At 40.0% G+C, this 18,690-nt stretch overlaps 1 protein-coding gene across 2 annotated transcripts in view; it reads left to right on the top strand.

Annotated features, from left to right (window-relative positions):
• Window positions 1–18,690, top strand: part of nkain2 (sodium/potassium transporting ATPase interacting 2) — a 124,157-nt gene that overhangs the window by 80,329 nt on the left and 25,138 nt on the right. For both annotated transcript variants that reach the window (XM_061707334.1, XM_061707335.1), the window contains exon 4: window positions 4,846–5,046. In XM_061707334.1, the coding sequence (XP_061563318.1) occupies window positions 4,846–5,046 (201 nt within the window). The remainder of the gene's footprint in view (window positions 1–4,845; window positions 5,047–18,690) is intronic.

Genomic DNA, 18,690 nt, shown 5'->3' with positions numbered 1-18,690 from the left:
TTACTCTAAGGCACATTTGCACACAGAACCTACAAACAATTCCCAGAGACCCACAACCAATCTGATTGGATAGAAGTGCTTCAGGCATTATGGGCTGAGGCCTCATAACACCCATGGGAAATCACCGAGAAATAATGTAGTGAGATGCACTGTGACTGATTGTGTTTATGTGAAATAACACAGACAGTCCCGTGGAACGGAAAAACAGAGGAAGAGAAAATTATTCAAAATAGTAAAAAGCCATCAATATAGAAAGATTTTGACAAACGGAGTCAAGTTTAACTGATACTAACCTCTCCTGATTTTTACCTTTCAATATGATGATCAGACGGTTTTTGTGATGTCCATCAGGATGTTGTTTTTTTTCAGGACTTTGTACATTTAAGTACGAATGAGGATGCGCTATGATGTGCTTAAAGCATGCGCTAAAATATGTTTGTGTCCAATTAGCATCTGTTGTTATTGCTGGAAAAACTGGACTTTTTTTCTCCTTCATACCATCCATCCAGCCACCAAGCCAGGTATTCTAACTGTCATTTGTCACATTTGGATAAATCCAGTCAAGAAATATAAAACGATTGCATAAATGATAAACAGCGTTGATTACATTGGGAAAAGAAAACTTCTTTGTTATTGATCTCCAGGTGTATTTTTTTTTTTCTTAACCAGGGATGACCGTGTTAGATTCTGGCTGCAGTAAATGGCCGACTGTGGCCATTCATGACAAAGCTCCACTCTTCTCTCCTAAAAATACACTCCATTTTTTTGACAGTATAAAGCTGCACCGAGCTGATGAGCCGGACACAACATTTTACTCAACAGCAGTGTGAGATTGAATACTTCTGCCAGGGCTGAGGTAAAAAAAAAAAAAAAAAAAAGCCCTGAATCTGGACCCGAATCATCTTCAAAAGCTGGGCCATTTCCCTTAAAGAAAACTTAAAGACCGTTTTATCTTGAAGGAAAATGCTAGAAAGGTCAAGACACATAATTTGACTTGGGGAGTTCGGAAAGTGAGCAGTCTGATTGAATTTCAGGATTTTGTCCATATTAAGTAGAGGAGCTGTCACTGCCTGTTACGTTTTATTTAAATCAGAAATGAAAGTAACAATTTTTTTTATCATGCTCAATTTGTCTTTACTAGTAGGACCAATCTTTGTGGTTCCAACAAGCATTAAAAAACCTTTACTCCATCCTTGATTATCAGACAATCAGGTAATAGCCCATTCTGAATGGCCTTTTTTTTTCCGCTCTTCATTCATTTACCTCTTGGGAGTGGAAGACAAAGGAAAATTCAGAAGTGGGAAATTGAGGGGAAATTGAGAGAGCAGCAGACAGGGTGGGAGATGGCCAGCAGCACAAAGGGAAAGAGAGAGAGATAGGCAGAGGGGAAGAGAGAGAGGTGAAACAGATGTGCTTCACTGAAGCGGCACTAGCCTACAGCCGGAGACAAAGACCTGAGAGCACGAGTGCATGATCCACCAGTAGCGCACAGGACATTATAGACCGTGTGCGTTACTGAGTCTGTGAGAGCAGGAACGATGGGTGCAAAATGGTCAGTAATGTGCCACTTATACAGATACAGTTGAAAATATGAATCTGTTTTTCATTTGATATCGCAGACCAAAAGGCTCATTCATCACCAGACAGATTATTATCAAGTTTTTTTGTGGCGCTATGGCTTCATCTTCTTAGCAGGTTAAACGCAGCATTACAAGATAAATTTCACTGAATAAGATCAATACAACACACATCCTCACTCACAGCAATGTAATTGGTTTGTGTTCCACGGATAAGAAAGAAGTGATGTGAGTTTTGTCTCCACATCTTTCCTGCCAACTGAGTGTATATGTATATATGTTTATTACTTATTGCTGTTTCTTTTTTTGATATCTTCTTTTGTTCCTATATTCCACAAGTGGCCTGGCTGCACAACAACTTGGCTTCGTTCAAACACATTCTTCTTCTTTTTTCCATTTTCATTACCCTCACAAAGTAAGAGAATAACAATGCCGAATTACCAGTGGTGCATCCGGCCCGATCTTAATGACATTTCACCAAAATTCCGCTTCTCATTGTGAGCTGCTTTTGTGTTTGCGTGTGGTTTTTAAAGAGGCTCATTAAAAAAGCACTGATGGATGATACCTTCGTGAAGTAATTACTACCCCTTTTCCAAGCCGCTTTTAATAGAGACAGGGGGAAAAAAAATGGGCGCGAGCGCGGAAAGATGGAGAAACGAGCGGGAGTAGGAAGAGGTGAGAGTTGGGAGAGGATGGCAAAAAGAGGGACTGAACGATATGGAACAACGCATTGGAGAGCAGCGGGGGGGGAATGATGGCAGTGAAGGAGCAAGAAAGACATTTAAAAAAGATTTTACTCATTAAAAAAGAGGAGCACAACAAGGGGAGATAGCATTAATCAGAGCTCCGTGCTAATAAGAGATTAACTCATTATGGTGAGATAGAGAGAAGCTAAGGCAGAAAAAGAAGGATAAAAAAGGGGGAGGGTAGAAGAGTAAAGTCATTAACAGAGAAAACCATAAAATAAGTCATGTCTGGAGGGAAGTGAGTCATTTGCGTGCGTATATATACGCATTTGTATCCTAAATTACCCTTTCTCTTCATGAAATAGGTCTGGTGCCCCTACTAATCTCAGCCATCTCTACCGCAACACAACATACCAAGCCAATCAGGCAGGGGCAGGATTTATGCAATAACACATAGCAACATTCAAGAAACACCACTCAAAACAACCAAAAATGGCTGCAGAATTGCTAATAACTCCTTGGATCAAGAAGGTTTTTATTGCAAAATCGTTATACAGTATAGCGCCCAGCAGGAGTTTCTCCTGCATCTCTTTGTACTGGCCCTGGACATCAAAGTCCAATCTAGAGGAACCAAGCTAAACCATTATTTGTGCTTCTGCGTTTAACCTTTGGCGTATGTCTATCCTAGCGGAGAACTCTACACCGTGATCCTCGCCGGAGCCATGCACCTCTTCAGAAATGTCATGTCGAGTCTAGGGCTGTTCGATTAATCGATTTTAAATCGTAATCGCAATTATGTAATTAGAACGATGTTAGAACGTGAAACTCGTAAAATCGATTTTTCACTTTTTTTTTTTTTTTTTTTTACCTTGTCTGCACACATATTAATGATTGATACCATATTAATGATTGATGGAAATACCTCTCAATACCTGCGACAAGTGCCCCATCGGAGAGGCTCTTTAGTGTAGGAGGGGGCGTTGGAACATGCCACCGGGCATCCCTCAAGCCAGATGCGGTAGACCGGCTCGTGTTCCTTGCAAAAAACTTGCAAATGTGAATAGCAAATGTAATGACTGACATTACACACCTCTACCTCCTTCATGGGTTGCATTATTATTTAGCATGCAAAGACCCAGTTTAGTTTAATTAGAAAATGTCTTGTTTTATTTAATTGGAAATATAACTTACTGTATGTTTGCAAGTGCTGATTTGCTGATTTTTTTTCAGAGATAAAACTTTATATTTTATTATATTTTTTTAAACTTTTTTTAAACTTATTTTACAGAGTTTTGCACTTTATTCATTCATTTTTGGTTTAATAAGAGCAAAGCTTGCACTTAAAGCCCAATGGGGCAAATGTTCAATAAAAAAACAGCATATTTGAAATCATTTCTTTGCCTTTTGTCAATTTACAAAATAATCGTAATCGTAATCGAAAATCGGATTTTGAGAGAAAAAAATCGAGATTTTATTTTTGGCAAAATCGAACAGCCCTAGTCGAGTCAATGCAGGCCACAACAAATTTGTTTTTGTCTGCTTCTTCTATGTATTTCCCACTACTACTACTTATCAGGCATTTCTTTAACCCGGGTACAAAGATAGATTGCTGCAGTGTCAGTAAAAATTAGCTGCTCAATATTAATTACTCCGCCTCACATAAGATATTAATTAATATGTCTAAGGTTCATACGATAGAGGATGTAAACAGAAGGAAGCGCGGCTCTGCAACCTATAGTGTTGCAGAAAAGGACCCACACTGCCGCCTGGTATAAGGATAAGATGGATATACAGAGTAGGAAAGGGACAGGAAAGAATGGTAGGGATCAATATTCACTTTAGATGCTGTAGCATTGTGTTAGTGTTGTAAATGAAAGTTTATCTACTTTTATAGGATTTTGCTTCGTCCTTCATATTGGAACAAAAAGTGGCTAAATATGATGGACGAATGTAAAGTTGTTTTTTTCGTGCCTTCATTCTTATGGTGGTGATAAAAATAAAAATGAGGAAAAATTGAATCACCAAAGTCATTAGGGTTCAGCTACATTTCATGGCAATCCATCTAGTACTTGTGGACTTAATTAAATCTGGCTCATAATAGTGCTTTGCATTGATAGAATTGATATTCTTGGATCCATGGTCCTGAAGCTGCCACATTCTCAGTAATGGGCCTCTTAGTTACCGTAGTTTTTTGATCTTCCAGGCGAAGGAGGAATGAATCAGGAGGGAAAAACTCAAATGTGTTACCTCAATCCAAGAGAGCAACCTTTTTAGATACTGAAACTCTTCTTTCTTTCAGACTAAAGGTTTTTCCCTCTTTTTGTCCTCTTACCGTGACTCTTCTCTGTGTTTTCCTTAATGTGTGTGTTTTGTCCGTGTCAGATCCAATCCGAGTGATCCGACCAGGAATTGTACATTTACCTCTATTTTTAGCTCTAAACTTCCACTCTGTGGTTTTAATTAAACCCCAGCTAAAACCTGCTCAGACATCCAACCTGCTTCTGCCTTGTTTCTGATCTGCCCCCTCCTGTGAGGATGTAATTCAACTCTGTCTATCTGTGTCTTTCTCTCCGTCTTGCCAGGACACTGACCTTGTGCTGACGTTCAACCTGTCCATGCATCGCTCCTGGTGGATGGAGAATGGCCCGGGGTGCAGGGTGACACCCATCACCCCTCCTCCCTCCTGGGCACCCGAGGACCACAGATATATATCTATATCTGGCTGTCTGATGGACTTTCAGTTCATAGAGGTGGCTCATTCCTCGCTGCAGATACTCCTGGCTGTGAGTATTTGAGTGAAATAAGTGCTTACCATAGCGTACTGTGATTTATAAGGGTATGCAAGCATGGAATATAAAGGTTCTTGATTGTTCTAAATTTCTGTTATCTAAACAATCTTTGATTGTCCTGTACTTGAGTCTTCCTTATAGGGCTGGGAGATATGGACCAAAAGTCATATCTCGATATTTTCTAGCTAAATGGCGATACTCGATATATATCTCAATATTTTTTCCGTGCCATAATTGGGGTTTCCCCCAAAGCATTATAGCATAGCATCTCTGTTAGCTTCATTTTTTTCTGAGGCAAACCCTTAAAAAAACAGTCAGTTTTAATACAAAGCCTCGTGCCAAATGTCACACAGGTACATTTATTAACAGAGGTCTGCACAATATCAAAATGTATAAAACAAATGAAATAAAAATAAACTGCCCTCATATGTAGAATAAAAATGCTTCTTGAATAAAAAAAAACAAATATCCCTTTCCTGCATAACAATTAAATTAAAATACACTGTGCAATTAATACAATGTAGACAGTAACAGGCAGACTTTTCCACTGAGGTTGACAGTTGTGCAAATAACAAAACATTTGTGCAAATCTCAAATAAAACATTCAAGTCAATTTGTCACAAAGTAAGCTATATCAAAATCATTAAAAAAAAAATGTAATTTTTTTTTTTTTAAATCGATATAAACGATATTGTCTCGTACCATATCGCGTTTGAAAATATATCGATATATATTAAAATCTCGATATATCGCCCAGCCCTACTTCCTTACTGATACACTCTTTGTTTTATTATTATATCTTCAGTAAAGATGCATTCATTCTTACCCATAATACTTTTCAAGCTTAAAACCCATCAGGCCTTTGTTTTTGGTGTGGCTGTGAAGTCTTTCACAATAAAAGCCCTACTAAAGAAAGGAGGCTTTTAATTTGAAGTGGCTGTACGAAGTGTACCATTTATATTAGCAGTGAAATACCATAATGTTCACCAGGCTTTGTACTAGCTGAAGGTGAAGAGTGTTTACAAAGTCATTGTAAAAGGGAGACATTGGATTCCAAACAGCTCTTTCCATTCGGTAGATTTCTTTATGACTACAAAGCGCTCTCTGAATCCATCATCCAAAGGAGGTTTTTCCAATTGAGGTTAACTGCGGCAGCAACTCTGTGGTTTGGTTTTATTCGGTGTGATCTAGCTGTGCCCTCTGGTTTCTACAGAACATTGTGGATACTACTAAAGCGAGAAAGAAAATAGCCGGCATTTAAAAGATGAATGTAACCTCAGAGTAAAAATGAGACCAATGCAGAGGTGCTTGGAACCTACAGTCTATCTAACGACCACCAGGGGGATGACTCAAGTCCTGGTAAAAAGAAATGTACTATATGTGCATGGCCACCTTGGGATTGTTTTTACTTTGTGAGCATTAGTAGTCTCCATGGTTCTGGCTCATGTCTAACCCTCTCTTGCATCGTGTTTTTTTTTTAGCTGAGTAAGATGAAAATGGACAAAAAGCTAAACTCATTGCTTCAAAACAGCTGTACAATATGAAAGATGTGGTTACTACATGTTTATCCTCAAACAGAAAACAGGCCAGTGAAGCAAGATGAAAAATGTGTTGCTCCGGCAACACATTTAAATAAAATACCAGCAATAATGTTAAGTTTTAGTGGCAATGAGGGCAAAAACCGTTTAGCCTACCCAATATTCACTTTTTTTCAGAAATTAAAAAAACAAGTTTTAGACACTCCATTTTTCTTTTACCGGTATTTTTGTTCAAATGTTTTGGCCTTGTAGTGCATTGCAGCAATTTAAGCAATTTAAAAGTTGTTGTGAATGTTTTTTCTTTGTTTTTTCCAAAAGGAGAGCTGTAAAGTGTGAGTAATTACATTTTATGCCCCTGCTTTGGAACAAATTTAGTTATTCAGCTGTTGTGCCGTTCAAATACTCCCACAAGTTCATTAAGTGTAATATATTCTAAAGAACATTACAATTGTTTGTTGTTGTTTTTTTAATTGTCTGCCGTCTTAGCATTTTGTGAGAAAATGTGTAAATCTTTTATGTTTCCTTTAGTCAAAAACAGCATCCAAGTGTCAATAAGTAGGTAACATCATACTGTCACGAACACAAAATTTGCTGCTTAAGTCTCCTGAGAAAAGTATAATTCTCTCTCAGCTTTATGTCTGTCTTCTGTGTGTCTCGTTTTGTTGCTGCAAAGCCGATTTTTGCTCTTTCTTCTTGATTCTTCCCCTTCCCCTGCATTTCCACCTCTCCTGACCTGTCAACTAGGATAATTATGAGGATGAGACGAGAGTGCAAAGAGAGAAACAAGGCGAAGGAATCTTCTCACTTTTTTTTGCCGCTTTTCATCTCAGTCTCCTCTGTAGCGTTTTTTTTTTTTTCTTTCCTTTTTTTTTTTCTCACATACAGGCGAAGGAAGACATAACAGACAAGCCAGCTCTTTAATGTGGCTGCATGCATCATTACGCCAGAACGGTTGAGATTTCTGGAAAAAGACATTGCTCCTGTGAATAGAGGGAATAACACAAATCTCAAAAGAACATATGTATGGACAGTGTGTGGAGGACGGATGGCTACTGAGGCATAGCAGCTGTCAAATTCTCCAGAAAAATATGATTTTTGTTTGGCTGGGTGGTCTTTTGAGCATGTGATGGGCTAGTTTGTCTGTCAGAATGGTGTAGCTTACTGAGTAACACATTTATGTGACGTAACACTGCATCAAATCTTAATTATTACAAGAAATGAGAATAATTACGTCATAAGAAAACAACTCGTTTCAAGTTTCTTCCAGCTTTGTCTCAAGGCTAATATGCCTTGTATATGTTGAATTGTTATCTAATTTATTTGTTCATAACGATTTCCTAAAAGCCGATAGGTTTGCCGTGCGACTGTTGCAGGAAATGATCGTCTCAGCTGCGTTGCATCCACTAATGGCACAGGCAAAGCGACGCTCAAATTAGACTATACAACAATAAAACAGCAAAGATCTAAGACGAGCCGTTCTGCTGGCTCGCTGGTGTATAGAGAGCATGTCTGCAGGTAATTGCAGTGATTAAGTAAAGTGGAGGAACAAATCAGCTGAATCACCTACTGTTGTTTTGGGATGGCGGGGAAAAAAAGGAAAAACTGCACACAATCAGGCTTTCCTTGCACATAGCTGAATGGCTCTGACTGAAAGATTACATGTTTATGTGGTGAACAAGACCATTGGTTGTGGTTAAATGTTGCAGCAGAGGATAATTAACAGATTTCACCCAAGTAGCAGCCCTTTTAATCCATATTTTGTACAATGTCATAGCTCGTTTTGAACTCCAAATTGGCTCCCATCTTTGACAGTTTATTATATATATGGGTAAACACTGGTTAAAAGGAGAAAAAAAAGGAAGAAATATGAAGTCTAGGTCTAAATAGATCCTATATTATAAATAAATGTGCATCAGATGCATACATACTATAGGCATCTGATTATTGAATAGGCCTAATGTTTTCTTAGGAATTAGCAAAATGTCAAAAGTGAAAGAAAAGCTGTGTTATTTCAATCATTCAGAAATGGCTGCACAGACTTTTTATTACTATATACTATATTGGAACCAATGAGGAAATGTCCATGTTTGTTTTTTATTTTTTTCCCATGCATTACCAACGATATATTGTCATTGGTGTGCAAAAAGCTCTTATTTTAATTTTTTTTTGGTGACTGAATTCATCATGGCATTTTTGTCACTGGCCTCCATAAAACAAAAAAAAAAGAATGCTGTGTCGGGGTCAGATTGGATTCATGGCAGCGGTCCAGACTGCTTATCATAGCTGTTGTCATTCAAAGATCAGGGAGGAGGAAGGAAGGAGGAAGAACAATGCTGGGGAATTGAATGTCACTCAAGCAAAGCAGCCGCTGCGCTCCAGAGCACTAATCCCATATTTGCTGAATAAGTCAAACCTTTCATATTTGTTTGTTTCAAGGTAGCGCGGAAAGTCCTGAATCAATTAAACAAAAGTGTGTGGCATCGGCGGCGGCAAACTTGCTGCATACTGTATGAGCCTGGAGATGATGAAAACTAAAATCCTCTGAGGGTGAACAGGACTGGGACTGAGTTTTTCATTATTTTATTTGCCGTTTCTGTAAGCTGTGTGTAGTGTTTTTGCGCAAGTGACAAACTGTTCAAACGCATTTATAGCAAAGTGATAAGATGTAATTATTGATTGTGGTGAAACTGGGATTTTTCAGCGCTGCTTTTGCTTTCACAATATTTTCATTACAAAGAATTCGCTGAGAGCACGACAGACGGATTTGAGCAAAATACTAGTTTGAGTTTATCCAGGCATCAACAGCCCATAAATAGATTCACTCCAGTGGATGTGACAACTTCATCACAGATCAATTTATCTTCAGGAGGGTGACATAGCTGTAATAGATTCCATTATTGTAGATGAATGCATTTTTCATCAGGGAGTAATGTATCCAACACAAAGGGAAGACTACGGCAATCAGCCACAACATTAAAACCACTGACAGGCAAGGTTAAAACTATTGATTATCTCATTATGTTAGCAAGTGTCAGGAGGTGGGCTAGATTAAGTAGTTCATGATGCTGAATTGAGATGGCTAGATGGCGACGCTGGAGGTCTTGAGGGTTTGTTTCTGGTCTATGGTCTTTAACCAAGGGTAGTTTAATGAAAGACAAGCAGTAAACATGCTATGATGTGCGTGGGGACGAGCAAAGGCTGGACCATGTGGTCTGATCCCGGCGAGGAGTTGCTGTTGCAGAAACATAAATTGTCTTCGAAATTCCCAAGACTGATTAAGCATCTGTGGCACATGCAGGGGAAAGCAAGCCTCACCCATCAAAGCTCCATCTCGCAGCTAACATGATTTGAAGGAGCATTCAGAGCCACTAAATGCTTCACGGGAGCACCAGCGTCTACTTGGATCCCCCTCGGCAGCGTGGGACTTAGCGGTCTCGTGTTTTCTCAGACGTTACCCCGTTTTAGTCAAAGAAGTTGAAGGAAAATCTTGAAGATTACTTCAAGCTACAGTTTTATATTCAAGTACAACCTTATAGATGTAGAGAGAGGCAACGGTTTCACGGGATTGCGCTCACACGTCAGCAGAGCTGAGCCGTCGAGCTAAATTTCAAGCAGAGCCTCAGATTACAACACATGAAAAAGGCTGCCTCTTAACAATGCAACTCGTTGTTTGCTTCTATGTGAATGTTTGGAATATTCAAAAGTGTCACTCTCACAACATTGTAATTGCTGTGTTTATTCCACAGCACAAGATGTAGCAGTTTCACATAATGCTCAGAAATCCTCAAATTATTGTGACAATTTTTAGGCTCTGAAAGTCTCTCATTTAAAAATGTAGCAAATCTTTGTTTTGACATCTTTGACCCTTCAGACCTTTACTGTTCAAGTACTTTTCACTTTGGTGAGAGTTTTGAGACTTTAGATTGGTGAACTGGAAATATTCATAAGGCAGGGCTGGTTCTAGAAAATGATGACTAGGGGTGCATTTCAGATCAGAGGGGGTGCACATGCCTGGCACGTTATTCAAAACTAAATTATGCATTTTCCCATAATTTCAAGCGGAACAATAATAGCAAAACAAGAATATTTGAAGTGTATTTCAAGTGCATTTTTGCAGCAATATCGCTGCATAACAAAGAAAATGCTACATTTAGTCTGGACTACCTCACCCATCAGACAATCTAGCAACAGAAAATAAAACATAGCAACAAAAATAAATTTAACCATAAATATACAAGACTGTCTCAGAAAATTTGAATATTGTGATAAAGTCCTTTATTTTCTGTAATGCAAAAATGTCATACATTCTGGATTCATTACAAATCAACTGAAATATTGCAAGCCTTTTATTATTTTAATATTTCTGATCATGGTTTACAGTTTAAGAAAACGCAAATATCCTATCTCAAAAAATTAGAATATTCTGGGAATCTTAATCTTAAACTGTAAGCCATAATCAGCAAAATTAAAATAATAAAAGGCTTACAATATTTCAGTTGATTTGTAATGAATCCAGAATGTATGACTTTTGTTTTTTTAATTGCATTACAGAAAAATAAAGGACTTTATCACATTATTCTAATTTTCTGAGACAGTCCTGTAAACTTGCTTGCGTCGTTGTGCTTGAACTACTTCCGAATATCCATCGTTACTTTGTTATCGGAGCAGCAGAGAGCAGCGTCTTGCTGGTGCAGGAAACTACTGGAAGCAGATGAGTGAGGACACTGGCTGATTTATGGTTCGCATTGCACCAACGCAGAGCCTACGGCGTAGGATACGCGGTGACGTGAACGTACGGTGCACGTCGCTGCGTTCCCTACGCCGTCGATTTAACGCGGAACCATAAATCAGGCTCACACGCGCGCATTTGTCAGTTTTCTTTTCGTCTTTTCAACTGAGCATGCAAACACATAAACTGAGGGTGCAATGCTTGCTTTTGCACCCTCGTAGACCCGGGCCTGTCATAAGATGAGAAGGTTGCAGGTTTGCATCATATTGCATGAATGCTGCTCTAAAGAAAACTACTGTCAGATTTGAATGTCGCCATCCATTTTAATTATTATTATTGTTTGGGCCATTATTGTGGCAGTACAACTGATTGCACAGGTACAGAAACATATTTAAATAATAGGATTTATTGCATCTTTTGTTGTGCAACTAAGCTGCTCTAATGTGTTCAGACACCCTCAGATGTCTCAGTGCCTCTCCAGGTCACAACTGTTTTCCAACGCCAGGCGGACGGACTGCTTATCAGGCAGACCTGCTAAAATTAACAGAATAAATATTGTGAGCGTTGTGAGACAAAAGAAACACGGGACTTGTTAGGATCTGAACTACTTTGTGATATTGTGAAATGTTAGTCAACATTTTTCCAAGCTCTAGTCTTTTTTTAGTGAGAAAAAACGCAGAGCTGTCGGTACTTTCCCCTGCAGTTGTTTTGCTGGAATGCAACATCACCTTCTTCTTCTCTGCCAGTAGTGGGGCTGCTTAAGTCCATTTTTGAGCCGAATCGTTCACTTCATGGTACAAGCACCAAATTTGGTACAAATGATGTCCAGGACATACCTTCTAATAAAAGTACGTTGCCCAGCTGAAAATCCAAGAGGGCCACCAGTTTTCAAGATGGCCGCCTCATCAAACGCCAAAAAAAGGTTTTCGAGGTAGAACTTGAATTAACAGAAGAATGTTAATGATCCAAGCATCAAAATGAATGTATTATGACTGGAATAACTCAATGGTGTCAATTGAATTCCAATATGGCCACCAATTTTCAAGATAATGGCTATTAAATGACTAAAAAGTAGCGTTTTCGCGTTTTTTCTTCAGTTTTCTGCAATGATCTTAAGTGAAAATCTGCAGAATTCTGAGGGATGTGTTTTTTGTGTGAATCATTTGTGAAAATGTGTCCAAACTTTTGACTGTCACTCACCACACACACACACACACACACACACATACAGCAACACAAGCGTTCTTTACTGAAATAAAAGTACTAATTTAGCAATATAAATGATAATTCATTAAAATTCTGTGGTCAACATTTATTGGTTAGTAATTTTTTATAAGAGTGATGTCAAAGCACAACCAGGGCACACTGGTGACATCACTGCTGTGAGACTCAGCATGGGGTTCAGTGTCAGCTTGTAGTGTACTAACTGTAGTTGTAGTTTACTAACTGTTGTAGTGGCGTACTCACTGTAGTTGTAGTATACTTTAGTGTCCCAAATGCTATCTAATAAGCCCCTGTATAGACTCAACTAGAAGTTTAGTTAGTTGTAGTATTGTAGTTAGATAGCTGCACCTGAATTGACAGGAGGTGCCAGCGCGGGATAGCCGAGCCAAGGGTAACGGGGCTTTAGTTACCTGGATGGTGTACAGATCGCACAGGATTTATGGCACTGGATGAACGATCAGGCTAGGTGTAGGGCACCAGATACTTGAACCTAGTTGCATCCCATATTCCAATGTGCTATGATATTTTGTATGTTTGGGTGGTAAAAGGATAATCTTTCAACTGTATAAGATGTCTGCCGATAATCCATTGAGTTGTGCTACTAAAACTGACTGGAGCAAGTGTTGCCTCTGTCAGACATGGTTTCTTTGGAGCAAACTCATCCTCAGATTTTCAATGAATTTCAGCTGGGAAAGTTTGTGGTCCACAAGACTCACAGGGAGTTCTCAGGCATAGCCATTGACCAAGCTCACCAGCAGGCTAATGCAGTTGTTAAAGGTGATGGTGGTGCCATTGGAGTTACTGAGGATCCATCTGCACTGAGGCGGTGGATGGTGTCTGGACCAGAAGTTAGCCAGTTAGTCAACCAGTATGAGTTGGCAATGAAGCAACTGAAGATATCAGGCATCATGAGCAGACTCGTCAGTCTCAGAAGTCCTTCACTGACAAGGTCCAGAGGTTGTTTGCTGTGATGAAGGATCTGGGTAATCCTTTTCAGGAAGAGTCCAAAGATCTGCTCACATTGGACACAAAAAACATTGCACATCCCAGTGCTGCTGAGCTTGTAAGAACTCACTTTGAGAAAGGTCAAGTTGCCTTCAGAGACTTTTTCAATGGTCTGGGTGATGAGACTTCCTTCTATAGGCCGATTAAAAAGAACAAAGTTGACTTCTTTCGCCAAGAAGCAGCTTCAGCTTGCAGTGACATGAAGAAGCAGGTACTCAAAGATGACTGTCGCCTGTTCTCACAGCTCTTTATATCCTGCCAATCACGAGAGTGTGACCTGCTTGAGTTCTTTAAGCATGAGAATCAGTCTTTCCCTGCAGCACTGAGCGACACAGGGAAACTCTACTACGGCCAGAAGTCTCAGCTTGCAAACATTTTGGAAGCTACCATTTCTCCTCCTGACAAACAACCAGAATGTGGTGCTATTATCATTGATGGTTCCTCTCTTGTGTATTCATTGTCTCCAAAGACATCAAAGACCTTTGAGGAATATGCTGTCCAAGATGTAGTTCCAAAGATCCAGGCATACTCATCAAAGTATGAGCGAACAGACATAATTTTTGATGTCTACTGGACTTCAAGCCTGAAGACTGAAACAAGGTCAAACAGAGGTAAGGGAGGTCGACGTAGAGTGACCGACAAAACCAAACTACCGCCCAACTGGAAAAGCTTCTTGCGAGACAATGAAAACAAGACTGAACTCTTTGGGTTCCTAGCAGAGAAGATAGTGACCTTGTGTCCCGACAATGTCGTAGTTGTGACCAAAGGAGACCAGGCTCTTTCAAACAAACCCATCAGCCTTGAAGGTTTAAGTCCTTGCAACCACGAAGAAGCTGACTCCAGAATCTTCACACATGCTCTTCATGCAGCCAAGCAACAGATAAAGTCTGTGTTGATTAAGGCATGCAACACAGATATTCTTGTGGTTGCAGTCAATGTTTTTGCGACTCTTCAGGATGCAGGCTTGGAAAAGATCTGGATAGAATTTGGCCAGGGTCAGTCCATTAGGTGGTTGCCAATTCATGATATGGTGGTGAATCTTGGCCCAGAGGCATGCTGTTCTTCCATGCCTTCACTGGCTGCGATGTTGTGTCAGCTTTCCGTGGTAAAAGCAAGAAAAGTGCATGGCAAGCATGGGAGGCTTGCCCTGAAGTTAGTCCTGTCTTCAAAAAGCTCAGCCAATACCCACCTATCATAGAAGATGCAGACCTCAACATCCTTGAGAAGTTTGTCATCACCATGTATGACAAGCAAAGTACTACATGCAAAGTTGATGAGGCAAGACTGGACTTGTTTGCTCGGAAGCAAAGGTCTTATGATGCCATTCCACCAACAAGCGCATCCCTCGTTCAGCACGTGAAACGGTCTGCTTTCCAAGCTGCCTGCATATGGGGCCAAGCAACAGTGTGCAAAATGCAAACTGAAAGTCCTGCCAATTGGGGCTGGCAAAAAGATGGTTAGATCTGGCAAGTTCTCTGGACAACCCTTCCACCCATTGCTCAGACTTGTGAGCAGTCGACAAAATGTGGCTGCAAGACTGAATGCCAAGGACGATGCAAATGCTATCGCTTCGGCCTGAAGTGCACACAGTTGTGTGCCTGTGCATGTGAGGCTAAGAAAATAGAACAACCAAGTTTAAGTTGAATGTTTGAGTTGGATATTTGTATTATTATTTTTTAAGTTATGTTGATTCAAGTTCTGGATCGTAAAACATACAGCCTATGCTTTGACACTTTTTCTGTGTTTTTATACCGTTATCTAAAAATTAAAAAAAAAATAAAAAATAGCCTATACAAAAAAAAATTTAAAAAATGGGGGAGACAAAGACAGCCTCTACGTGGCCTCACCTGCAAGTAGCTTACAGGTCCAAAAGCTTTAAGTGAAACTAATGTCTTTGTTTGTGAGTGTTTTTTTCATTTTATTCGCATTGTATCATCATAATATTCAATAATTTTGATTTTCTAAATGCAGAGTTGTATTTCTCATGTGCAAAAACACATATTTCAATGTATAAACCATCAGAATAGGACTATTCAATCAAAATATAGTTCAAACGCTGTTTCAAACCACTTCGAATGGCGGCCATCTTGAAAAATGGTGGCCACTTTGTTTGTTCAAGTGGGCAACGTACTTTTATGAGATAGTAGGTCCAAAAGCACTTGTGTACCAAATTTGGCGCTTGTACCACAAAGTGAACGATTTTTCATTAATGTGCTCCACTACAGAGGACAATACCGTGCCCCTCGGTGACTGGCCTATAGATGCTCTCCCCTGGCAGCCGTCCTTTCTTTCCTGAAAGGTCTCGCCCTGCGATGCCAGTGTTTAAATTTTTTTGGTTCCAGGCTATGCAGAGCACACGCTCCGTATCCCCATTCCCCAGCCCTCTTATTGCATACCAGCTGCTTGAAATTCAGCAAAATTCTCCCTTTGGTCCTTTCACAACTTCCAGGTGCTCTCAGACTCTCCATCAAGTGAGCAATTGGGACTTTATTGTTGGAAAGAGCGATGATTCAGTAATTTTCTTTCAGTTTAATGAGAGCTCCCTGCCAACATTGCACTCTAAAGACATCAAGGGGCTCTGCATCTTTTTATGGACTTCTTGAACATTTAGGCCATGATCTCATCAGGGTTTTTGTCGTGGTTAAAGAAAACATTAAAATGCAGTGGAAAAAAATTCCTGACACCAGTGACACCATCTGTGATAAAAACAAAGCTTGTGTGTTTGCAACTTGGCCTTTCAGTCCCAACATTTTAATCTTTTTTTAAGCTTGTTATTATGTTGTGTTACAGAAATGATTGCTGCTCAAAAGAAGATTTGTATTGACTTTGATCTGCAGACTCTTTCTACAGCCTCAGCATGTAGTCATTTGTTACTATAATCCCTGAAACTGGTGATCGAGGATCCAGACCAGTGCATCAGCTAGACAGCCTGTGTGCACCATAGAGATCTGCTCTGCAGACATAAAATAACAACAAAAAACAGTCTTCTATTTATACTTTTGGTTGACGTCCGTGCGGCCTTTCGATAAACATATGCATAAAGTGTCTCTAGAGGTTTCGGCTGAAATGTATAAAAATATACATTTTTCTTGACAGCAGCTGCGGTCTGAGATATTTCTTTTAGACGCAGGGCAAATTATTTTCCTATTTGCAGCAAGCAAAGTCAAAAAACACAATATATTTAGCAAATATATGGATGTAACATCACTGGATGTCGATCTCTGTATGACTACAGGTCATCTCTGAGACCCTCCTGGTGTTTCCATTTTCTCCGTATAAAGTGAAGAGGACATCTCTGAGCACACACGACGTCCACACACACGTGAGCGGGGGCACAGCCGCACGCTCTCGGTCTCCAGAGGAGCACGAGAGCAAACGAGTTATTGATGAGTGCAAGACCAACCGAGGTGTGCACAACAGATGGAAAATAACTTGCATGCCAGTGGAAAAAAAAAAAGAACCACCTTCTTTTCAAGGATAATTACAATTGGGAAGGAGTTTATTTGCCAACTTGTCACTCTCGTTTCAAGTGCGCCACACAGCTGAGGGCTCTGGCACGCTGTCAATCCCTTAACAGCTGAAATGAGCTGAGGTATCACTCCGGGTGCCGTTCACGGCCACAACTGAGGGAGATTGCCGGGACTGGCTGTTTGCGGAGAAAAAGAAATCGTCCGCCTAACAAATCAGTATCGAGCGTGACATCAGAACTCCCAGCGTGCAACACTGTTGAATGTAAACAACGCCATTTTGTTTCTGAGCCGATAAACAGTAGAAAATCGATCCCCGATAGCTGTTGTGCACCAGGATGCTAGAATATTAGAAGGGGAACAGATAGAGCTATTTTCTATTAGATTCGTAAAGATCCAGAGAGGCGAGATAAACGGATTTATTCCATAAAACGAGCGACCAAAGACAGCTGACACATGGCAGAAGCTCTCACAGAATCCAGCAGTGCAGTTGCAATGGGGTCCAAGCACAACACCATCCTTTCTGACATCTATCCACGCCTTCATATGAAGGTCATTTAATCTCTGTGAATGACTCACCAAGAAAAAAGAACTATGGGGGAAAGAGGTGGGCGTGGGTCTGGAGACCAGGGTTCAACCAAGGTGAACCACTTTGGGCCCCTGAGAAAGGCCCTCAACCCTAACTGCTCCCTGGACACCAGGAAACGGCAGCCCACTGCTCCTAGTCTAACTAGTGATGGGTTAAAAGCAGATAACTAATTTCCCCTTGTAGGATGAATAAAGGTTAATAAAAAAATACATTTTAAAAAAGCCACGTGCATGACAATTACAGTATTTATCGTAGACGTATGAAAATAATGCATGAGGTGGTGCCTTTTAAAAGTTTCATTCATACAGTCACGCCCGTCGATAGGGGGGGACAAACGGGTCTGTTGTCCCGGGCCCAGGGTAGGCAGAACTGGGCCCTCAATTTTTTTATTTTTTTTTTTTATTTTTATTTTTTTTTAATTCTCATTAAATTATGGCATCATTTTTCAAAATGTTTCAAAATATGCCTGTTTGTGGAAAAAATATGTAGTATTTGAGTTACATAAAAGCTTGTTATGTGTTTTCTTCCTAATTGTCCTTGAAATAGTGGTCAAGAACCCCCAACACAAAAATGGTTTGGCCGCTGATCAAAATTTGATGTTATCATTTAATTCAACCATTAGAATGGTCAAAATGTCCGGTCAGCACAAGGTGCTCAGAAAAGAAGAGAAAAGAGAAGAAGAAAATAGAGGCCTCAGAGATTCTCTACACAAATATTTAAAAAAAGGTGGTGACGCTGAAGCTGGAATTAATAAAGTCAGCGTAGAGCAAGGTAAGAAACAGCACAGCCAACGTTTACCAACCTTGTAACTTAACCTAACTGGCTAGCTCTAATGTTAACGTCCATTAGCTTGTATAACAACCTGAAGAGCAGAGGGAGAGGAGAGGAAGAGGGAGAAGGAGAGATCCGGGCGCAGGGGGCCCATCTTAGATTATTTTGGGCCCAGGCAAGACTGTCAGCTGCCCTGCATACAGTAATCACTAATAATTTATTTAATTTATCCTGCAAAAATCCACGGTAACATTTGATTCGAAGTTACGTGCCGATTACATGAGCGTGCGCTGACTGTGCTGGTGTTGTGCCTTT

Source organism: Cololabis saira, chromosome 18, assembly GCF_033807715.1.
Source record: "Cololabis saira isolate AMF1-May2022 chromosome 18, fColSai1.1, whole genome shotgun sequence".
Classification (NCBI taxonomy): domain Eukaryota; kingdom Metazoa; phylum Chordata; class Actinopteri; order Beloniformes; family Belonidae; genus Cololabis; species Cololabis saira.
This window is presented reverse-complemented; position numbering and strand designations above follow the sequence as displayed.